We start from the raw sequence: 25,760 nt of genomic DNA on the forward strand, positions 1-25,760 counted from the left end.
ATGTCTTATTTGAAGTTCTGCTTCTGGCATGCTCGTCCTTTCCACGTGTTTCTCTGCTGCAGTGTATATTCTTTGTCTGACTCAGATGTAAGCTCCATAGTGAGGCTTTTCTTCTCTTTGTCTTATTAATGTGCAGTATTCAGTCATTGCACATGTGGAATATATGAAATAAATGTCAATAAATATTTCACAATATTGCATACATCCATGTGATACACACTTGTGACAAAATACTATTTTAGTCACTGGCCACTTTTTTTAACTAGAAACAACCTTGGCAACAAATTACAACCTTGTTCACTCATAAAAATCTAACCCTATAAAAAAATTTTGTAGTGCTGAAAACTTGTAGAGAACTCATATTCAACATACAAAAAGGTGTAAAACAATAGAGGTGCAAATCAACTGCAACTTATACACTTGCTGAGTACAGCTGTGGTTTTCTGTTGAAAGGTGATGAGAATAGTCACAAATCAAGGGACCTCTTACATCGTATGTTTTCAGTCCAGCAAACTTCAGATCTCACACTTTGTTAGGGGGCAAAGCAGCTTTTAACTGGTAATGTGTAACCATGTCTTTTATGCCTAATGCCTCAGGCATAAGACATTGCCATATGATTAGCACATTCCTTGTGTTATATAACTGTGTATTTCAGGGAACTTGTTGCAGTTATTTTAGCAAACCCTCTATTTAAAACAATGTAATTATCTTTTTTGTTTTTCAGGTGCAGTTCAACCCACGTAATGACAAAATGTTCCTTGTGTGCCCCATGAGACATGCAGCAGTGCTTGTTACTACAGATGGCTCACATCAGATAGTACCTTTAGATGAAGATGTAAGTTAAAATATCCTGCACTCAAAAACACATGACCATTGGCTTCCATGGCCATTATCAGTTTCAGTAATTCTGTTGAGCTTATTACTGTGCCGTGACATAAATTTATAACCCTAATTCTGACTAAGGTAACCTGCAAAATGGCTGAAGCATCAGACTTTTACACTATACTGTCCACTCAAAAGATACCGAGACTTATTTTATTCCCACTATTGTAGCAGCTTGAACTAACAATTGTGAAAAACAAATATTGGAAAATTTGGGATGGAATAATGGCAGTATTATGAAAAGGATAGATTACTACTCACCATATAGCCTCAGCAGCCAGAGACAGTGGTGTTGTGTGTGTGTGTGTGTGTGTGTGTGTGTGTGTGTGTGTGTGTGTGTGAGAGAGAGAGAGAGAGAGAGAGAGAGAGAGAGAGAGAGAGAGTTGCATTTGAGTGAATGTGTCTGTGCATGTTGTGTAATTCAGAAGGTCTTTTGGCCAAAAGCTTACTTGTTTAGCAGTCTTTTCATTGTGCCTGTTGGCAGCTCATCATCTCCTCTATTTGGTTAGTAGCAATCCATCCGTTTCATAATCTTGTCAGTTGTAAACAACAGACATTCTCTAGAATGTTTTGAAGTAGAGAAAATGTGTGCAAAGTTTGTCCCATACATCTTGACTCGTGAAAAGAAACAGTAATGTGTGAACACCTGCCACCACTTGACTAACTGCAAATTCTTTTCAATAAAAAATCATCACGGGTGATGTGAGTTGGTGTTATCAGTATAAAGTTAACACAAATTCACAAAGTGCAGAATTGGTCTCTGATGATTTATCAGGATTGAAGGTGGTGTAAATGTGATTAAGTGTATTGAACAGCATCCCAAAGAAGGACTTTCTGACAGTTTCACAAGGCTGTATGAATGTTTTGTATGTTGTACTCAAATGGGGGAGACTATATGTAGGACACCTGAAGCATTAAAGTCAACCTCTTAACTTTGCTCTATATTTTATTAATCCAGTCTCAAAACTTTCAGGACTGATGGCAATGATGTTCCGGTATATTTTAATTTAAAGCAATCAGAATAATTTTTTAGGTAATTTAATAGGTGATAATTGCAGCTCTTTTGTATCAGGAAGTGAGAAATGCCCTGACCAAAATTGGTCATTCTCACACACAGACTTATTCTGGCCTATCAAAAAATAGTTCCTTATAAATCATTATCACAGTAACCATTCTTTCTTTTGTTCTCTGTTTGTATGTGCTTGTCCTGCATTTTAGTATATGAATTTGTTATAACTGCTCAAGGCCAAATTTGAATAGTAAGTTGGATGTTTCACAATTTTGCAGACATATAATATTTTGCCTGTGACAGGTGTCTGATGCTGGCAGAACACTTTCTTCAGCTGCCTATCATTACATGATAGGTTGTTGCAAGGAACTGACATTAAACCGAGTTTTACATTGGCCTTCACCTACCAACACAAATCCTTATTAAACAGCAATTGTTAATTATTACAAAGTCAACTTTCCTAGTACGGTTATCATAGTTTTTATTTGTGATTATTTTGTCTTTGCACAATATTCAATTTTGACCACAATATTAAACTTACGTTTGAGATTGCTCACATTGGCATACGTTCATCATGGTAGCCAACACTCAGTTGACTTCACAGTGGAGCTGGATATACTGTACCAGAATATAATAAATAACAAAATAATTAGAATTGACAAATAAATGCACAGCTAGGTTACAAGTGACATTCTTACATTTCATGTTCTGTAAAATAGTTACTGTGTAGTTGACACAGAACTATTTTACTTCTGTTACAATGTGTGTTCTATTGGTTGCATGTGTTAAGTCAAATTTATATTCTACATTGGAACTGTAGTTTGTGTCTCAAGACAGTTTCCAGATAATTTCTTTACAGAATTTTGGTAAATGTGTTTGAAGTTGTTATCCTACTGTGAGTGAGGGATCGTTTTTAAATATAATGTAATATCCCCCTCCAGTTTTGTACTTGTAGTTTTAACATGAAATGAAGGTTTTTTTACCTGTGGAGGAAACCAGTGAGCTTGGCATCTAAATAAAAAGTGGAATTCACACTCTTTCTCATATTTTATTTTATTTGAACAGATAACCTTTATTAACTTAGCATTGTCTGTTTTGCTGCCTTACAAGATCTGTTGATGGCTGTAAAGCTGAATGTGATGAAGATTGTGGATCCTACAATTTATGTGGTTTTAACGTGTCAAGATTTGCAGTAGTACAATATCTAAGTCTCTAGAAAACTCCTAATACATACAGATTTTAAAAATATAGTTACTTTTGTTTTTATTACAGTCTGACTTAAATATAGTGGCATCTTTTGATCGTCGTGGTCAACATGTGTATACCGGCAACGCACGCGGAAAGGTCCTGGTTCTTTCAACACCAGGACTGGAACTCAAAGCTTCATTCAAAGTCACTCAGGGTACGACCAGTGCAACTGCTGTTAAAAGTATTGAATTTGCTCGACGTGGAGAGTAAGTAACAATTTTTCCTCTCTCTCTCTCTCTCTCTCTCTCTCTCTCTCTCTCTCTCTCTCTCTCTCTCTCTCTCCCCTCCCTCTCCCCCTCCCTCACCCTTCCCCCCCCCTCACCCTCCCCCCTCTCCCTCTCCTTCCCTCCCTTTCTCCCCCCCCTCCTTCCTTCCCTCCCCCTCTTTTTCCATCTCCTCTCCAACCCCCCAGTATTGCATCCTTTTTCATCTTGTTTTCATAAAGCTTGACATATTTGTTTTTATAGTTATTGTGTGAGTTGTTGCTTGGTATTTGTGGAGGACTGTTACCTCTGCATTAACATTGAGTGTTTGAGTCTTGATTGAAATAAAATGTGCAGATTTCTTAATTGTGCGAAGGAATATGGCGGAACTGGTTTTGTTTGTGGAAATTAATAGAGGTTAAGGAACTGCTTGTTTTAAAGTTCAGTGTTACTCATTTTGGAGGCAGAGCTCACTTGCTGATCAGCATTATATTAATTTGGTAATTCATCACCCGAAATAAACAATATTATCTGCTATTCCATTCATATCAGTGAATTATATCCCCCCCCCCCCTTTTCATAATTAACTCGAGTTACAGTCGTTGTGTAATGAACAGGAGTTGTCATGAAACAAGAGAGAGAACAGAGGTAGGGAGGCTGCAGAGAGGGGGGGCTGTGAGTGTAGCACGGGTGAAGATGAGTGTGGGACATTGGTTAGTGGATATCGAGACCTGGAGGAGTGGGACCAAACAATGTGTTGCAATGATAGTTCTAGTCTACAGTATACAGAAAAGCTGGTACTGCAAGGAATGATCTAGGTGACAGATTGTAGAGCAGCTGTTATAGTTAATACTGTGTCCAGGTGTGTGCTCTGCCATTAGGTTGTCAGCTCTGCTCATGATCACAGTTTGATGTTAGCCATTATTTCGGATGGGGCTGACTTTGGTTCTACCTGTATAAAAGACTGTGCACAAGCTACAGCTGTGCTGGTATACAATGTGATTACTTTCACAAATAGCCCTGTGTCTGATATGATAGAGTAAGCCTATGATGGGATTGGAACGGGATGTGCTGTGTGGGTGTATTACACACATCTTGTGCCTCAGTCTTTTATAGAGATATGGTCAATGTAGCGAAGGGTTGGGAGTAGTTGTGGAGAAAGGATGGTCTATAGGATTATTTCATAGAGGGGATGGACAGTGTATTACTGCTTTTGGGAGGGCTGGGAAGGATTGTGGGTTGGTTGGTCTTCAGCTTTTGGCATGATGGTAAGTAGTTCAAGCTCTAGTAAAAGATAGGATATACCTGTAGTGGGACTGAAACAAGGTTTTCTAGGTGTTGCTGAAAAGGTTGAAAAACAGTTTTTGGGAGGAAAGTTAGCTATAAGACTCTGATTCTTCTGCAGTTGCCTTCGAAAGTAAATACCTGTTGCCCATATTTCATTATTGGCATCTGTTACACTTTTTTGTGTAACAATAGAATTTGTTAACGTGCTTCCTGTGAGGTGGTGGGTGTGGAAAAAATTACGGAATAATTTGATTTTGTGATTGTTGTAAGGTACAGGAATTTTAGTTTGACTCAGATTATTTAAACCATTTGTTATATGTACAATATTTACCATATCCATGATCTCTGTAGCAAGTATTTTCCTTATGTGTTTGTTCCTAACTGTGTTACCCACCTGTTTATTTTGAAGGCTTTTTTGAATAGTTTATTAAATGTTTTTCATAGATATAATTAATTTTTGTCGACAGCTGTTTCCTGGTGAACACTGCTGATCGCGTCATCAGAGTTTATGACAGCAAGGAAGTTTTAGCATGTGGGAAGGATGGTGAACCAGAACCCATCCAGAAATTACAGGACCTGGTCAACAAGTTTGTACCTACCTACATTCTGTGGTGATTTTATGCAATTTTCATTTCTATCTTATAAACTACTGCATGTGTGTGTGTGTGTGTGTGTGTGTGTGTGTGTGTGTGTGTGTGTGAAATTCTGCTACAAACTTTAGCCAAGCATATGGGGAGGACTGTATGAGTAGCATGCACTGCTACGAGTTCTTTAAGCATTTTCAACAAGGCTGAATGTCAGTCTGTGATTATTCCAAGTCTGGACATCCTTCCATATCAACAGATGATGGCCATGTGGGTTGCGTTTGTGTTGTGATTCGCAGAAATCATCATTTAACTGTTAGGGAAGTTGTTGAGGAGGTGGGCATCAGCGTAGGATCATGCCATCAAATTTTGAGTGAAAACTTGGTATGTGCCGTGCCAGTGCAAAATTTGTACCATGTTTGATGACTGTAGATCAGAAACAGACCCGTGTTGAAATGTGCAAGGAACTGCTTGCCGCTGTCAATGACAATGAAAACTTTCTTAAGAACATCGTAATAGGTGATGAGACGTGAGTGTGTTGGTAAGATGCTGCGATGGCAGTCATTGCAGCGGGCGGGTGAAGGGTCACCTCATCCAAAAAAAGCATGCATAAGTTGGTCAAAGATCAAGGTGATGTTGGTTGTTTTTTTACAAAGGCATTATCCATCATGAATTTGTGCCATGTTGTCAGATTGTAAACAAGGAAGTCTACCAGGGAATCCTAGTGCGCATGAGGGATGCTGTGTGCAGGAAGAGGCCTGAATTGTGGGATAATGAGAGTTGGATGTTGCATCATAACAATGCACCAGCTCACACATCACTGCTTGTCTGCAGCTATGTAGCAAAACACCACATTCTCGTTGTGCTCCATCCACCTTATTCTCCAAATCTAGCCTCAGCAGACTTTTTTCTGTTTCCCAAACTGAAAAACATATTGTAAAGACATCATTTTCAAGCCATAGAGGAGATATAGGACAATGTGATGAGAAACCTGCATGCTGTTCCACAAAATATGTTCCAGGAGGTGTTCCAAAACTGGAAGAAATAAAGAGAATGGTGTATTGCCATTAGAGGGGACTATTTTGAAGGGAACAGTGCTTAAAATGTTGTACAATAAGCAATAAAGCTGATACAGCAAAAGTTCAGTTTCTTTTTGAACACACCTTGTGGTTGTGATATCTAAGTTTTTCTCATTGTTTATTAACTTAGATACTGCTGGGTCCTCAGTTGATACAAATTTATAAAACGAAGTCATTATTCCACACTGGCTGCTCTAAAGATTTTTCAGAAATCCAGTTCGGAATAATGGCTTCCTCTAAAAACTTTTTTCTTTGTGATGATTGATAATATGTTTACGGATTTTTGGATCAGTTTTTATTCTGTTTTTGCAACAGACCTAGTTCTCTTCTTCAGCTATTATGTGTAACTGTTGTACGTTCTTTGCCAGGACTCCAACCGGCATATGAGGCATTGTTGTTGTTGTACACCTCCCTCCAATACTTAAAGTGGGTTCAACTCTCATCATTGCTGCATCAATTGAGGCATTGTTTCTTTTTTGTACCCATTACATTATTTTGTGAAGACACATTGCCTTGGTGTTTTCCCAGCCCATTTAAAAATGGATTGCAATAGCTTCAATTGAAATCTCTGTCTCTTATTATTATTTTCCATTGTTTGATTTTAGTATTATTATTATTCAGATGCTCTTATGACTTCTTAGTTCCACTGCCCCAGAGTCTGCACCTTCATACTGATTTTGTTGTGTCTAATATTGAACTTAAAATGTCAAAACTTGTATCAGCATCTTTTTCCATTCTATATATTTTTTTATTTATTCTCATTTGATGAGTAACTCTTTTCCTTTCACCATCACTAAGACAAATATGTTTCATAATATTTAATCTGAACGAGAATAACACTTCAACTTTCTTATTGCAATCCCTAGCATAAAATCACTGGTATAGCAGTAAATGACAAAACAGTGACTCTATATACCTTTAGAAACAAAACTTAACATCCAGTATATATAATGAATTATTATTTTATGTTAAGTAAAACTGTCATTTGTAACTGAATTCATTTACATTAAGATGCTTACAATGTCATCTAGTGCGTATATATTCCATTACGTTTTCCCCTTTGATAATATTTCATTCAAATTTGATGCCATTTTGTACTACGGTCCTTTTGTTTACAGTATTTAAAAACTGGAATTTTAATTATAATCATTGTGCATGTTGTGTGCAAATAATTGTGCAGATTATTCATTGTTACTTTCTGTAGTACACACTAGTTGTTTCAGAATGGTTTAAGGTGGTAAAGACATGGTAATATGTCTTATAATAACCATAGAGTGTAGAGTGTTGGAAGTATGTTGCATTTGCATATAGCAGTGACAGGAATTCACTGGAATGTTTGACAACTAATTACACAGGCAATGGTAGAGCCTAATGAAATGATGTATGTGGAAAGACAAACATGAGTAAATTTCCAGAATGTATTGTTCACTCTCCAACGAAGTGTGCACTTTTTGAAACTTCTTGGCAGATTAAAATGATGTGTAAGACTGGTACTCAAACCTGGAACTATAGTTTTCACAGGCATTCTTGTTGTCAACACCCTCACAGCTAACTTTGCAAATGCCTCTTTTTTTTATTTTCCAAACTTCAAAGCTCTTCTCTGTGTTCCTTGCCTTACAGGGGAATGGTCAGACTTGTCATGCCGAAACATGTATTGATTTTTTTAGCACTGTTATTTAACTGTGCAAAAGGTCTGTATGCAAAATTGTAGCTGCTGACATGAACTGGAAGTCACTTAAAAAAAAAATCACGAACATGGCTTTGTTTCCTGCTCGGCGCTTGCAGTGATGGCTGGCCACCCCTGGAAATGGCGAGTCGCGAGCATTGTGCGCATGGTCGGGATGTGCGGCCGTCTTATCGCGACGTTCACTAAAGAGGAATATCGCTCACGGTTTTGGTGGAAAGGGGAAACGAATATTCGTTTCTGTGGCATGCACGTCCTTTTAATTTCTGGTACGTATTTCGAAACATACCGTCCTGAAACTGGTTAGAGATGTGAAAGATGTTCTGTACATGTTCATCTATACTCCACAAGCCACTTAACGGTGAACATTCAATCTCCCCTCACAGGTGATGGCGAACCCTGTAAATGTTTTGCTGCTTGCCATGGAGATATACCACAGACGCCAAATGAAGCAATCAACAGAAAACACGCGTGAAGACTATGTGTTGTGCGACATTGTTGTTAAACTTCTAGACGAGCATGTAAATGGCGCAGACATGTGGCTAGAAACAACTGAAACACTCGATATTGCAGACTGTGAATCTGAATCTACAGACGGCGAAGACACTGATGAAAGTTGCACTCATGAAGAGTCTTCGAGTGATAGTGTCATGTACCATCATCAATTACCTCCGAAAGTAACACCAGCAACTACAATTACCTTATCAGACAAAGAAAAAGCGGTGACGTATTGGTTGAACGAAAGTGGTAAGAAATGCATACGTGTCAGTACTGTTAAAAATAAGTATCTCTTTGTCCGTTCTGAACGTGAATTGTATAGATGGAAAAAGGAAGTCGCTGGATGATGTAAGAGTCGACTGGAAATTGCGACGGAGATAAATGCACGACTTTTTGAGCTATTTTCCGATGCCAGACAACAGTCATTTAGTGTCAGCAATACAACTTTGCATGATTAGGCGTTAGAGATTGCCAACACAATAGGCGCTAAAGAATTTACAGCTTCTCAAAGTTGGATTAGTCGCTTCAAAAGATCACATAAAATTGTGGCAAGAAAAATAACAAAATTTGTATCGAGAAACAGGTCGGAAAATGAAGTGACACAAATCGAAATGATAGAAGCTTTTCTTATGAATGCAAAAAATAAGATCGCTAGTTTTAGTGAATCGTACATGTACAGTGCAGATCAGTCAGGTTTTCAAAAAGAAATGTGTGCGAAAAGAACACTGTCATTCAAAGGGGAAAAACATATTGAGGCGATTGCGCAGTCCACGGCTGCACTCACCCATTCATACACTATAATGCCCATAATTAGTCTGGATGGTTCATTGCTGCCTAAATTATATGTGTGTCTTCAAGAACCAACTGGATGTTTTGGACCATGTGTCAAAAGAACAATGTTCTACGCAAACAATCTTGTGGTAGACGCATCAAAGTCTGGAAAAATGGGAAATGAAAACGTTACACTTTTCATGCATCATGCTTTTCTTCCGTTCTGCAGGAACAAATCTCTTCTCCTTCTAGATTCGTGGTCAGGTCATAAAAGGACTGATTCATTAAAAGCTGTATTTCGAGCCCACCCAGACAAAGAGGTAGAGATACTTCAGATTCCACCCGGCATGACGAACATAATTCAACCTTTAGACAGAGAATTTTTCTGTCAGTGAAAGGCATTTAACAGAAAACTAACAGAGAAAATTATTGTGTGCAGATCACTGCAATTTCCTGTCTATTACTGTGACAATATTCTCAAGCTGCAATCAGTAGTACATTATCAATTTTCCTCCCCACGGTTTCAGAATTTAATTAAATGTGTATGGCACTCCTCAAAATATACTGATACTAGGCCTGATTCATTCCTAACACCAGCCCAGTTTTTTCTGCAGACATCTAACAACGTCTGTGATTCGCAGGGCTGTCATATGTCGTCTTTGCTTGTATGTTCTTGGTGCACTAAACACCTATATTTTGAACATAGTATCAATATTTCGCATTTTTGCGGTAATTAAAAGAAATAAAATTTGGACGTGTTCTAAACCGTATATTTATTTGTGTCTATTTCATAGCTATTTGGAAAGAATGTTGTAGATAACATATCAGCCATATTTGTCAACGAATGTTTAATTATCATACGATCGCTTTCACTGGAGGAATCAGCTCTCTCGCTGTTGTGGCAAGAGAGTGGTGCGTAGCTAACGCCACCTTGTCCCTAGATGGCGTTGGTATAATGTAGCGAGAGAGGTCAGGGTTGTGCAAGACGCAGTTATAAGCGCGGAAACCATGCGACATTAATGCCGTACTTCATAAAATTGTTTACAGACTTCCAGGTCATGTCAGCAGCTAAAATTCTGCATACCGACTTCTTGCAGTGTTAACTCACAGTGGTAAAAAAAGCAACATAGGTTTTGACATGATAAGTCTGACCATTCCCTTGTTAGTCAGCTGTGCTTGAGTATACTGATCTGCAGTAGTCATATTTTTAAGTCGGGTTACCTTGTTATTGATTTCATGCACTGTGAACGTGTACCTGTTCTTAGTCATTTTTAATGATAGCTTTGCAAGTAACATATTAGTCTTTTGTGTTTAGTATAAAGTCATATATTTTGTATAGCGTTATGTATAAGTAAATGTCTGTAGTTGTTTTTTATTATGTTTTTCTTTCTATCATATCTTTAATTGTGATGCAATGTTAGATTAAATCTGCATACCACAAAAATATGAAATTTAAGTTCTGTTTAAGAGATATGTGCAGTGTGTTTTGAAACTCACATTACAAACTTCTGAGACTTGGAGATCGGAGTGAGTACATAATATTTTGAATAGGAACCCATGTCTGGATATGTACCATTTCTGTTGTGCGACTTTTCAATTTGGATGTTTTAACTCAGCCACATCAGTTTGAGGAATTGAATTAGGAGTGACGCAGTACAAAAGGCTATTTTTCTGTGTCAAAAGTATGGTTCAGATTGTTGTTATTCTGATGGATTAAAACATTTTAAAAGCATTTATGGTCAATAGTCACACGAAATATGTTATTTTTAAGTAATTAAAGCTTAAAAATCATTAAATATCAGGATCTAGTCACGTGTTTGAAAACACGGTGTTATTGTCTGATGCTCTGGTGACATCAAAGACTGGGAGTAGGACAAAGATATATGTGTGTTATAGGAGCGCTAGCCAAAGGTACGAGGTTTTTACGTACTTTTTTTGCAAACACTTTGGCTATTGAGTGATGTAAAACACAATGACTACTTTTAAGTAGCAATAGAAAGAAATTTTGTGAACAGTGATAGTGAAAACCTTGTCAAAGTTAATGCAATTATGCTCCACCCATTTAGAGTGGCAATAAGTGTAACGATTGACATTCTTTTCCATGCTCTCTGCAACATCATTAAATTTACTCAAAACTAAGGAACTGCAGAACTTTTGCAAATGAGTTTATATATTATATCTAGATTGTCGACTGTCTGTCACGAGATGGAACCCACAACACAATAAAACTATTCTTGGTAAAACTTAAGAACAGGTTTCCTTTTTATAAGACACTCAGATCTAGCAGACATTTTGTGGTGCAACAGATAGCCGTCGTATTGTAAACAAAGAGGTCACAGGTTAGAATCCTGGAAGGGTTACGTATTTTTAAAAGTTTGACATGAAATACAAAATCAATGTTAGCAAGAACTGATTGAAGCAGGTGTTTCGATTGTGGGATGTGTTATATGTAGCTTCACATTAGTCATAGTCTGAGAAATGGACAACAGTGGATGAATGCATTTACTTTGAAAACACACAGTTCACTTTTTTGGAAAGTATTGCTAGTAGTAAAGATATCACCATACACCCATAGTACAATGAGGTTTAGGACGATGAGGTTATACGAAGAGATATAAATCGTATACAACATGCAGGTGACACAAATGTATAAGGGCTGTGATGTTTGTGAGTGCAAAGTAACATTAGCATCTGAAGCAGTCTTATTTCAGCTTTATGCAGGATGATAAAGGTGCAAAAGTTCAAACAGTAAGGTTCCTAGCTGGACAGTACACAGATAAAAACATTGTTTCTAATAAAGTAAAAAGTGTATGGTTACATTAACTAGAAAATATCTTTTTGAATGTGACGTGTGAACAACAATTGCAAATGTAAGCGCATGTAAACAGCAAGGAAAACACAAAAATATTCTGTTTCTGATTGGTGTGGTGAAGTTTTGTGATTGTGATTTGGTTTCCATGTGAGAGGACTGTCAAGTCATTTTAAAAATAAGTTAAAATGTTCTTTCCAGTTAGATTCGAACCAGCAATCTATGCACGTAATCTTATAAAATTCAACAGTCTACCGCATAACAACTGAGCTACCAAATAATTCATTGTAACAGTGGGAGAGCATATCTCAGAGTTAAGTTAAAGTTAACTTCAAAATGCAGCGCATTTTTGATTAAGTTAGTGAATTGGTGTGTCGACTTTGTAGCAATTTGCTGATACAGTGTAGCATCAGTTTACGCATCTTCATTTTTCAAGAGTTTTTATAGATGTATTTGTACTGTATGATACTACAGACCATTTGTAACAAATTTTCCGAAACACTAATTCCAAAACAAGATGTCACTGTGACTTAAATTATTGCAGTAGGAGCAATGAGCTAGCTAGTGATGCCACAGGCATCATATGACTCGAATGGAACGTGTTAGTTGTCTTTCATATTATTTGAATTTTATTTCTGTTTTTATAAAAGAATAGTGAAATTCTAGAGGAAAAAAAAATGTGTTAGGTACATGAAATGACATAATCAATCATTTAAGACAATTTCCAGAAAACAGTCAAGTGTCCAATTATTAGGCAACAATTCAAAAGGAAACATAATGAAACATCAATTTATCACTTTAGCACATTGTTTGTATTAACACTTAAACATTATGTGTTTACATTAGTCCAAAACAAAAAGAACCCAGCCTTCTGTACATACAGAACGTAATATTTTAAGTGTTAATACAAATAAATGTGCTTAAGTTATAAAAAGATGTTTCTTTATGTTTCCTTTTGAATTGTTACCTAATAATTGTACTGTACCACACCTAATTCAATTCCTCCAGCAGAAGTGGATGAATTAAGCATCTGAATTGAAACCACAGTAGAATGGAAAAGGCATGTTTCCAGTCACGGGTTCCTGCTCAAAATATTATGTACACACTTCCCTCTACAAGTTCTAGAAGTTTGTAACTGGAATTTCCAAACATTTTGTATGTTAATTAACTCACAACAGTGAAGTATTCATTGAACGAGTTGTACACGCACACATTTTCTGTTTTCGCTGAGCAGAATAGGGCAGTGATTGAAATAGTGGACCTATTTTCCAGAGATGTGGAATTCAGATTGCATATGACCTTGATTTAGGTTTTTTGAGCGTGTCTTAGATCAGTTGAGACAGTTGTCAAGATGCTTCCTTAAACAAGGCATCGTCAAATCGTTATTTAACCAAGCATGTGCTCTGCCTCTCACATCAACATTGTCAAATTGTTGGACACTAATCTTCATTCTTTAGTCTATTTCACTTTGTGTGTGTGTGTGTGTGTGTGTGTGTGTGTGTGTATTTTGTTCTTGTAGATCCGTGATGTAAATATTATGTAAAATATTTAAGCATATATTACCTCTGCATCCCAGTTTTATTTCAAATCATTCAGTATGAGCTAAAAAGAATAAATCCCAAATCTTGTGACAGCTTTGTTTGAAGGAGGTGGAGCTCATTATTCATCCCACAGTAATCTGTGGAGTCAGAGCTTGCTCCCTCTGCTCACCCCCATTTATTATTGCCCAAGAAAAAAGTATGTGGTTCTTACATAAACATAAGTTGTTTTACCATGACATAAAATGATGCTGTGCATTTCTGCTTTTACAGAACCATGTGGAAAAAATGTTGTTTCTCTGGTGATGGGGAGTACATCTGCGCTGGTTCTGCTCGTCAACATGCGTTGTATGTATGGGAGAAAAGCATAGGAAACCTTGTGAAGATACTTCATGGTACTAAGGGAGAATTGCTGCTGGATGTTGTGGTGTGTACTATTAAATTGAAACCAAAACTGTTTTAAGTATGTCATTAAGCTCCATACTCAGACTGTGCTCCTGTTGTAATGGTTCGATTTTGCAACATTGTCCGCAAATAGATAGAGATATATTGAATGAAATGTGGTTGGCTCTCAGAAAGGCAGTGTGCGAAGCCTTCGAGGACTCTCAAAGCAGAATTGTAAAAGACATCTCACACCACTCAAAGATATTCAGGTATGTAAATGTTGTCAGTAATATCAACATTAGTGTCTGAACACTCTTGTGTGACACAGGAAATGAAATTAAGAGTAACAAAAGAAAAACAGAACTTCTGAACTCTGTTTTCAAATGTACTTTTATGAAGGAAGACACAGGAGTACTGCTCTAGTTCAGTTCTTGCACCATTGCAAAAATGAGTGTTTGCAGGCTTCAGAAAAAGCTGAAATCACTAAAACTGATAAAGGCCCAGGACCCAATGAAATCCCAATCGGATTTCATACAGAACCAGGTGTATCCAGCCACTCATTGCTGGCACTCAGTCTGATCATTTCTAATGTGTATGGGAATTGAGTATACATCCTAATCTCCTCCTTCCCCGTCTCTCATTCTATCACTTCATCCTCCCATCCCTATGCCCATCTCCCCCCCCCCCCCCCCCCCCACCATCACCACCACCACCACCACCACCACAACAACAACAACACACACAACCCATCCACCCCAGTTTTTTGAGTGTGGTTGATTGTTGTTCAAATTCAGATTCTGGAGTAGTATCCTAATCATAACCTGATAAACTAGAAATAGAACTTATTTTTCTTTCTGTGAAATCCACCCTCAAAGATGAAAACAAAACACCGTATTGTTGTGTATTAATTTACGTTTAAATATGTCTATAATGAGAAACAATATATATGGGAGAAACAGTTTGTCTAATGGCTAAAATACTCCACTATCGTTGTTTAAACTGCCTTATGATGCAGGAAACAAAACAGCGAATGCATGCAGCAGAGCATTTTCTTTCTAACAGTCAGTTTTAACAGAAAACTTGTGCATTTAAAAAAAATGTGGGATATGTCCGTCTGGATGATTCTATAGAGTATTGTTTAAAATTTGAAGTAAATTATTCAAGAATCTTTCAAGACTTTTGCTAACAGCATTGGTAATTGAACTCGGGATTAAAAAAGAGCTGAGAATAAATGCGAAAGGTCTGGCTTTTGTGGACAATCTTGCCATTCTAACTAACAGTAGAGAAAAAGTCAAACTCACCCTGGAGAAGCTTCACAAAATTTTGCAGAAAACTGGCCTACAAAACTCCTTCGAGAAAACTTATACATGAAAAGCAAGCCTACAGATAATCTCCCCAAAAGAACTTAGTATCGGATAGTGACACAAGTTACACACTTCAAATAACTAGGAGAGATCATCCAACCATCAGAACTAAACACAAATGGCTAATCAAGAAAGAATCTGCAAATTACAAAAAGCATATAAGTTCACTTGCAATCACTACAATAAAATATCTGTTCCTGTCAGCGCAAAACTAAGGCATTACAGCAGAATAATTCTACAAGAAGCCCTCTATTCTGCAGAAACTACAGTGATTTGTAGTCAAACAAAAATAAGAGAAATTGAAAATCAGGCAAGGAAAATATTCAGACCAGTTTTTCGTGTAGAAATTTGGATTAAGAGGCCATAAAGAGAGATGACAAATATATAGAAACAATAACCTTTAGAAAGAGAAGGTTGAAATATTATGAATATATCAGTGTGTATTTGCATTCATTCTTGTGTCAGAATTTCAAGTCAATCAACTAATTACTTTTTGAGTTACGCAAGCACAAACATACGGTGACTGAGTAGCCCCCCTTGAATAAAAAACTATGGCCTGTTTTTTTAATAAAGCACAAACTACACTTTGTATACAAGAAGGGTATAGAAGTGGTCAACAAAACCACAATCCAGTTTCATTGACATCCATCCGTTGCAGAATTTTAGAACATATTCTGATCTCAAGCGTGATGTGGTGCCTCAATCAGAATGACCTCTGTGTCATACAGCATGAATTCCAAAAGCAACAGTTGTGCAAAAAACATCTCGTACATTTCTCTCATGCCATCCATAAATTGATGGATCAAGGGAATCAAGTGGATATTGTATTTGTCTTCTGGAAAGCTTGTGACTCAGTTCTACATCAGTGCTTATTAATGAAAGTATTACCATATGGCATATGAAACCTAATTTGTAACTGGATGTAGGTTTTCTTAGGGTTAACATGGATGATGTACATTACTGACTTTATAAACATTATTAATAGTAACCTCAGATTTTTTGCATGTAGAAACCAGACTTAGAATTAAAGATATCACCACTGGACTGCTACTTTATCATCAAAATCTGAACATGCAGCAACACTAAAATTTGAGATTTGTTCATGGAAATATCTACATCTACATAGATACTCTGCAATCCACCATCAGACATGTGGTGGAGGGTACTCTGTACCACTACTAGTCATTTCCTTTCCTGTTCCCCCTCACAAATAGAGCAAGAGAAAAACAACTACGAGCCCTGATTTCTCATATCTTATCTTTATGGTCCTTACGCGCAATGTATGTTTGAGGCAGTAGAATCATTCTGCAGCTAGCTTCAAATGCCAGTTCTCAAAATTTTCTCAGTAGTGTTCCTCGAAAAGAAGTCGCCTTCCCTTCAGAAACTCCCATTTGATCTCCTGGAGCATGGCTGTATAACACTTGCCTGTTGTTCGAATCTACCAGAAATAAATCTAGCAGCCCGCCTCTGAATTGCTTCAATATCTTCCTTCAATCCGACCTGGTACGGATGCTAAAGACTCGATCAGCATTCAAGAATAGGTCATACTAGCATCCTACATGTGGTCTCCATTACAGATGAACCACACTTTCCTAGAATTCTCCCAATAAACCGAAGTCAACCATTTGCCATCCTTACCACAGTCCTCAATTGCTCATTACATTTCATATCGCTTTGCAACGTTATGCACAGATGTTTAAACGACGTGACTGTGTCAAGCAGGACACAGCTAATGCTGTATCTGAACACTACAGGTTTGTTTTTGGACCTATCCACATTAACTTACATTATTTTACATTCAGAGTTAGCTGCCATTCATCACATTAAATAGAAATTTTGTCCAAGTGATTTTGTACTCTCCTGCTGTCACTCAACTTTGACACCTTATATTGTACACCACAGCATCAACAGCAAACAACTGCAAATTGTTGCCCATCCTGTCCACCAAATCATTTATGTACATAGAAAATAATAGCAATCCTACCACACTGAGGCACTCCTGATGATACCCTTGTCTTGCTGTTGAGGACAACATACTAGGTTCTATAACTGAATAAATCTTTGAGCAACTCGCACATCTGTGAACCTATTCCATATGCCTGTACCTTCTTTAACAGCCTGCAGTGGGTACCGTGTCAAACACTTCCTGCAAATCTAGAAATATGGAATCTGTATATTGCCCTTCATCCATAGTTCACAGTGTTTCATGCGAGAAAATGGCAAGCTGAGTTTCGCAAGAGCGATGCTTTCTAAAACCGTGCTGATTCATGGTCATCATATTCTCATTCACAAGAAAATGTATTAAATTCGAACTGAGAATCTGTTCAAGAATTCTGCAGTAAACTGACATTAGGGATACTGGTGTGTAATTTTGGGAGTCTATTATTTTGCTCTTCTTATATATACGGAAGTCAGGTGCACTTCTTTTCCAGTCAATTGGAACTTTTTGCGCTGAGCTAAAGATTTGTGATAAATGCAAGCGAGGTAAGGGGCCAATACTGTAGAGTACTCATTGAAAAACCAAATTGGGTTGGACCTGGTGACTTACATGTTTTCAGCTCTTTCATTTGTTTCTCTATGCCAGGGATGCTTATTACTAGGTCGTCTATACAGGGGTCTGTTTGATGGTCAAACAACAGTACCGTATTTACTCGAATCTAAGCCGCACTCGAATCTAAGCCGCACCTAAAAAATGAGACACGAAATAAAGGAAAAAAAAATTTCCCGAATCTAAGCCGCACCTGAAATTTGAGACTCGAAATTCAAGGGGAGAGAAAAGTTTTAGGCCGCACCTCCAAATCGAAACAAAGTTGGTCCATTGTAATATGAGACACAATTTAGGTCGAATGAATGACGATACCGCTACAGTAGTTTGGTTGGAGTCGTAAGCGTAGCAGTTAATCTTTACCAGGTAGCCATTGCTATGCGCCAGGCGCTCCGTCCGTATTTATACGGGTACTCTTCCTTTTTCACGTGCTTCGCCTAGTTTGAATCGATTGCTTATTTTGCTTTGATCTGATAAGTGCCGTTTTCTTTGTTGTAGGTGTTTACGTCACTCTAAGCTGAAAATGCATTACTGTACTGCGTCATGCATTGTTCGTCGCATTCTGATAGTCGTGTTTACGGCCTGTCGCCGCTTGCGGCATGGGTTGCTTTTGTGCGCGCTACCACCGCTTAAAATTTAAAAAGAAAAAAAAAGAGAGAGGAATCGTCTCATTAGCGAAGCAATGGCAATAGACTGCTATTTGTTGATGCTTACACAGCTGCTTTCTTTGATAATGATCAACAAGAACCAAATAATAGACTGCGTATGATAGAACATGTTCTGAACGAGAGTTAGGCGAAAATTTTTGTCCGTTTGAAAATCTTTGCGGCCGCTTCTTTAGTACATCAGATTCTGCACAGAAATTAGAGTCATCTTAGATTTAAAAATCTAGTCAGTTGCCGTGCTTCATTTCTGACTGTATCACTATTAGGCATAAGAAGAATACGAATATAAACATGACACGATATGTATATTCTTCAATATAATGGAAGGAAACATTCCACGTGGGAAAAATTATATATAAAAACAAAGATGAGGTGACTTACCGAACAAAAGCGCTGGCAGGTCGATAGACACACAAACAAACACAAACATACACACAAAATTCAAGCTTTCGCAACAAACTGTTGCCTCATCAGGAAAGAGGGAAGGAGAGGGGAAGACGAAAGGAAGTGGGTTTTAAGGGAGAGGGTAAGGAGTCATTCCAATCCCGGGAGCAGAAAGACTTACCTTAGGTGGAAAAAAGGACAGGTATACACTCGCACACACGCACATATCCATCCACACATACAGACACAAGCAGACATATTTTCTGCTTGTGTCTGTATGTGTGGATGGATATGTGCGTGTGTGCGAGTGTATACCTGTCCTTTTTTCCCCCTAAGGTAAGTCTTTCCGCTCCCGGGATTGGAATGACTCCTTACCCTCTCCCTTAAAACCCACTTCCTTTCGTCTTCCCCTCTCCTTCCCTCTTTCCTGATGAGGCAACAGTTTGTTGCGAAAGCTTGAATTTTGTGTGCATGTTTGTGTTTGTTTGTGTGTCTATCGACCTGCCAGCGCTTTTGTTCGGTAAGTCACCTCATCTTTGTTTTTATATATGTATATTCTTCCGTGTTTGCTGGTGTCTCACTCTAGTTTCGTAGTTTATTAGGTGTACAGGATTTAAATGAGATAGCAGCAAACACGAAAGAATACATGACAAAATGTTTATATTCGTATTATTCTTATGGTGAAGAGAATACTGCATGTGATTCACATTTCATCAGGTTCCTATTAGCAACCATCTCTTCTCACAGGTAGGAAAAAATTCAGAACGCAGAGTTGGCCACATTGACAAACATCTGAAACAGTCTTGCCAGTTGGATTTTCGTACTACATTGAAATTCTGCTACATTCGAAGATGAACAATACGGAATTTGTATTTACTTCATTGGATAATGTATGAATATGCAGTGGTCGAAACTCGGGGCAGAGAAAAAAATCTAGTCTTCCACCTTTTTTTTAATTTATTTACTAACGCAGAGGTTTTGGCGCCAGTATTTATCTTTGTGCCTACAAAGCATGCCTGTGTAGCGCTACATATATTCGACGGCAGAAGCTAGTTTTGGCGGCACCTACCAACATTTTTCAGAACTTCCGCTTGCTTTGCACTCGATTCTAAGCCGCAGACGGTTTTTTGGATTACAAAAAGCAGAAAAAAAGTGCGGCTTAGATTCGAGTAAATACGGTATGTTTATATGGTTCTCTTTCATGAACAATAACTAAATGTGAAACTTAGAACTTTGGCTTTTATTTTGCTGTCTTCAATTGCCACACCAGTCTGATCAACAAGTGACTGGATAGAAGCCTTAGACCCACTTAGCAATTTTACATAAAACTGGAATTTTGTCGGGCTGTCTGCCAGATATTTTGCTAAGGTATGATGGTGGTAGTCGTCGTATGTTTCACACATAGATGTTTTCACATATGCATGAATCTCTATTAACCTTAGCTTGTCAAACAGCCTCTGCTTCCTCAGCATTTTCTGAATCTTGTTATTAAACCACAGTGGGTCTTTTCCATCCTTACTACTACTTACTAGGCACATAATTCTCAGACTACAATTTACAATCTGCTTAAACTTTGCCCATAATTCCTCTTGTCCATCTTATTGGAACTAAGTTATGTCAGTTCATTGTCTAAGTGAGAGGCTAACGACTGCTTATTTGCTCTTTCCAGCAGAAACACTCACCCAGCCTCCTTATCTGATTTATCAACTTTTGTAACCATAGTTGCTATAATGACATGATCAGTAATCCCGGTTTCTATACTGACATTGTCAATAAAGTCCGGTCTATGTGTAGCTGCAAAGTCTAGGATATTTCCAATGCATGTGGGCTGCCAAACTAGCTGCTTAAGACAGTTTTCAGAAAGCACATTCAGAAGTACTTCACATGACTGTCTGTCTGTACTCCCTGCAAGGTTAAAGTCACCTCTGGTTAGTATTGCACGATCTGGGTATTTATGCTCTACTCACTGCAGACTTTCTTTGAATGACTCTAGAACGGTCGCAGCAGAATTAGGTGGGTGGTAAAAACATCCAGCAATTAACTTGGTTTCACATAGACCTCTTATAAGCGACCAGATAACGTCACTGTCACACTCAACTTCTTCCTCAATAGAGACAATATTTTTGTCAGCTGCAATGAACACACACACACACACACACACACACACACACACACACACACACACCTCCCGCAGCCTCTAATCTGTCTTTCTGATATTCGTTCCATGACTCACTAATATCTCGGAGCTCTCACTTTGGGTTTCAGCCAGCTCTCAGTCCCAAGAATAATCTGAGCATGAGAAGATTAATGGAGAACAGTAAATTCGGGAACTTTGTTAAGAGCACTTCTTAAATGAACCGGTATGAATGTAAGCTCCAACTATACACACCCTTTCATTCAAAGAATAACTCAGAGAACAACTCTCTCTGCACTTTCACACTATAACTGAAGCTGTGACAATTAACCATTTCCGTCACGTTGAATAGATCAGGTAAATTGTAAATAATAAGGTCACTACATGTTGCTTATAGAGTGGGGATATTTTAAGTTCCAATTCCACCTGAGCACAAGAGTAAGTCAAATAAGTATTTGCAATTTTGTCTAATTTTCCTTAGGTTAGCTGCGTAAGGCTCACCGCCTGCTAGATGGCACCGTTGTCTTCACCTGTGGTAGGTTACAGCATTATAACATCATACAACATTGCACTATTATGACCTAAAAATGGCCATGTGATTCTCTAGCTGCACCATAGAACAATGGGATTCCATAATCCTCCTTGGTGATCTGAATGCATACCAGGAGCAACAACTCGTAGAAAACTTTCAGCACAATACGGGGACAACATTTTGCCACAGTGAAGTTTTTACCTATGGATTGAAAGTTCAAAAGTGGTCCAGTGAGCGTGAAGGATGAGGAAAGAACAGGGTGTCCACGTACAGCCACAATTGATGCCAGTATTGAACAAATCCATGCCTTAATTCTGAATAGCAGGCAAGTGACTGTTGATGCGACAAACCATTTGCGGATTAGCCATGGTTCTGTATATGAAGTCATGTATAACAGGCTCAATTTTGCAAAGTCTGTGTGAAATGGGTTCCAAAACAAGCTGATGAAGAGAACAAGCATAACTGTGTGAAAATTTATGAGCACCTACTGGACGGTCATACTAACAAAGGCAGAATGTTTCTGGAATGAATCATCACTGGAGATGACCATAGATTCATCTTTTTGAGCCAGAGAATAAACACTAGTGCATAGAATGGAATCACCCCAAATCTCCAGTTTAAAAGAAATTCAAGAGTCAACCTTAATGTCGAAAAGGGGTCAACAGTGAACAGTAAACGTTGCAGTGATATGATGGTAAACAAGTTGGAGCCAGCAGTTCACAATAAATGCAGAGGTCGATTGTCCGAAGGCTTTCTTTTGTCTCATGACAATGCGCATCCATATATTGGCGCCCACAGTGCTCAATGTCTTCAGCCAGTGCATTCTGAGGTTTTAGAGCATCCTGCATAGTTGCATTCTCACCCTTTGGTGTTGCCATCTGTTTGGTCCACTTAAAGATGCTGTAAAAGCCATCGATTCAGCTCTGATCAACAAGTGAAGGGAGTGGTGCATACATGGCCTGCTATGCAACAAAAAATCTTTTTCTCAGGGGGTATCAGAAAGCTTGTGCAATGGTGAACCAAGTGCATTACAAAACAGGGTGATTATGTTGAAAAAAGATATGAAATAAAAATTAATAATTATGGAAATGACAGATTGTTACTCACTATAAAGGTGGTGGTGGTGGAGGTGGAGTTAAGTCCCTATGGGACCAAACAGCTGAGGTCATCAGTAGCTAGACTTACACACTACTTAATCTAACTTAAACTAGAACGAAATTTTCACTCTGCAGCAGAGTGTGCGCTGATATGAAACTTCCTGGCTTATTAAAACTGTGTGCCAGTCCGAGACTCAAACTCAGGACCTTTGCCTTTTGCGGGCAAGTGCATCGCAGGAGAGCTTATGTGAAGTTTGGGAGGTAGGAGACGAGGTACTGGCGGAAGTAAAGTTGTGAGGACGGGGCGTGAGCTGTGCTTGGGTAGCTCAGATGGCAGAGCACTAGCCCGCGAAAGGCAAAGGTCCCGAGTTCGAGTTTCAGTCCAGCACACATTTTAGTCTGCCAGGAAGTAACTTAAACTAACTTACACTAGGAACAACACACACACACACACACACACACACACACACACACACAAGGAAGGACTCGAACCTCCGATGGGGGGAGATGCGTGAACCATGGCAAGGGGCCTCATGCAATGCAGCTATTAAGATGACACATTGAGCAGCAGACAAGCACAGTGAAAAGTCCTGGTACACACTAAGCTTTCAGCCAAAGCCTTCTTTAGAAAAGAAAGGAAAACACAAGCACATTCGCTCAAGCAGGCACACCTCACACACATGTGACCGCTCTCTGGCCGCTCTAGCCTGTCTGCAACTCAACATGTCATCTTTATGCTGAGTAGCAGTCTATCATTTTTGTAACTGTTGATATTCCAATGTGGACTTTCCATTGTTTGATCAATAAAAGTTATGCATTCTTGTTGTAAGAAATTATAAAAATTGATTTGCAGATAATATTAATAGCTTTTAACCAATCATTAATACTCATGAGATAATCAAATAAAATCGATACAGGTGAATACACTGGTGCACTCATTGTATACTTGATGACACTGCTGCTATGAAAACACTTTTGTATTTGAAATTTGTGTACATTTGAGATTAGTCTATTGTGAGATTTTCAATTAGTAGTTGTACTGATGTTGATAAGCATCCCATTTAACCATGACTCAATATTCATTTCATGTGAATGGTAATGGAAGAGTTATAAGCAGTGTAGCCACACGTTAAAATCCAGAAGGAGATGAAACATTTTGGATTTGACAAAATTTTAATATTGTGTTTTTCTGTTTTCTCTTCTCACATAATAAAAGATGTTCTTCGTGGCTGATGCGTCCATACATGAAGCACAGAATGGCATACCTATAACACGTCTGGGTTCTGCAGGCTGTACTACAGTTCCTGTGCCATATAAGAGAATGTAGACTCGGAAAGCTAGAACAGATCTAGGCTGTGCAAGGGGGTGAAGTTCTTCCGGGGTTTTGTGATGGGTGTCAGCTAGGTGTACTGCAGCCATATTTATGTTGTTGTGATGAATAGGGAACAGTGTGTCCAGGGGTTGGCCTTAGAGCAGGCTGTTCCAACTTTAGTGTTGATTTCAGGCAGTTGGGTATATGTGGGCATCTGGCAGCCTTTGAGCACAGAAGGGGGGAGGGGGGGGGGGGGAGGCACGGGTAGGCAAGTAGCAGATGCGCTGTACTCTGGGAGCCAAGCAATAGACAGTGCAACTGAATTGCCCTTGGTGAGTTCCCACAGGCAGGAGCAGCCAATTAGCTTGTATGTCCTGGATTATGGAGCAATAGGATTACGTAGAGGGGTAGCCTATACTACCTATGCCTGAAAGAAGTTGAGTTGAAGGGCACTTGCCCATGCTCCATGGGGCACTGTTGGAACGTCCTTGTCAGGGTGTTATACCAGTACTTTTGTGCAGATCGACCAATCATTGTGCACAGTATAACAGAAAATTTTGGAGATTCGAATTTGGCATTGTTCTGTAATGATCATCCACCTTTAGTGTAGGATGTCACCAAAATGCTACCAAGCCATAGGAAATGGTATATATACCACGAAGGGTGCCACATAGAAACAGAAATTATGTAGCGATTGTTGAAACTGAAGTGTTTAGGATGACTCTCTGCAACTTAATACCAGAATAAGCTAAACCTACAATTTAATGGACTCAGTATGAGGCAGAATTGCTGACCAGTACTTACCATAGTACGTTTGACAGATAACATGTAAAAGTAAAAGTTTTAACATTATTCTAGCTTTCCGAACTATTGGTCTCACCCGTAGTGAGGAGACATGGGCAGTTGAGAAGGTTAATTACGAAAAGTGGTCACCCATACCCCAGATGAGTGTACCCACCTGTAGTGAGGACAACTGTCAATCTCACTATATAGATAGCTCCCTTTCATCCTGGGATCTGAGTGACCTGTGTTTCTTTTTTAACCTTTCCCACTCTATCTCCTCCCTGAGGAAGGAACTTGCATTTCTGATAACTGGATTAATGTCATAATTTTTTTTTTCCTGTTTTTGTCTGTTGGCAGTGCTTAGTGGAATCACACAGGCATCCAGTTTTGGAGATGCATGAGAAATCTACAACGAATGAAAAGTCTATTCTCTTAATTTCAGGGAGAGCAAGTGCCCCCTCCATGCTTGCGGGCACATTTGATAGAGTGTTTTTTGCAAACAGGCTGAAAGTGCACTCCCTGATCTGAAAACTAGTTATGGTATTTCCCTGATAAATTTAGTAGAGGAGGGAGAAGCATAAGGAAAGGTTGGTTGGTTGTTAGTGGTTCCACCTATCCCCTACCCCCAACTAAGAAACTGCTTGTATTTACTATACAGCCAGGTCACATTGTTGTGTCAGTTTCTGTTTGAATAGCATAAAACTTGTAGCTCTTTAAGTGAACAAGGCAGTGCACTCGTTAGGACCGTGAACTTGCAGAGAGTGGGGTTCAGGTCCTCATCCAGCCATAATAATTTTAGTTTTCTGTGGTTTTTGTAGGCCATTTCAGTCAAATGCCAGTATATTTTGATAAGATTGTTGTTCTATTTCGTAGTTGCATTTCTTTTCTAACAACCAGGATACAGGAGGAGATGTTAAATTCAAATCATCCTCCTCCTCCTCCTCCTCCTCCTCCTCCTCCTCTTCTGT

General features: G+C 38.6%; 1 protein-coding gene across 1 annotated transcript in view; it reads left to right on the top strand.

The window, feature by feature from the left end:
* Positions 1 to 25,760, top strand: part of LOC126418688 (retinoblastoma-binding protein 5 homolog) — a 71,828-nt gene that overhangs the window by 33,263 nt on the left and 12,805 nt on the right. Inside the window, exons 5-8 of the mRNA XM_050085581.1 lie at positions 725 to 835; positions 3,164 to 3,345; positions 5,097 to 5,216; positions 13,866 to 14,019. Coding sequence (XP_049941538.1) covers positions 725 to 835; positions 3,164 to 3,345; positions 5,097 to 5,216; positions 13,866 to 14,019 — 567 coding nt within the window. The remainder of the gene's footprint in view (positions 1 to 724; positions 836 to 3,163; positions 3,346 to 5,096; positions 5,217 to 13,865; positions 14,020 to 25,760) is intronic.

Source organism: Schistocerca serialis, chromosome 9 (assembly GCF_023864345.2).
Source record: "Schistocerca serialis cubense isolate TAMUIC-IGC-003099 chromosome 9, iqSchSeri2.2, whole genome shotgun sequence".
Lineage (NCBI taxonomy): Eukaryota > Metazoa > Arthropoda > Insecta > Orthoptera > Acrididae > Schistocerca > Schistocerca serialis.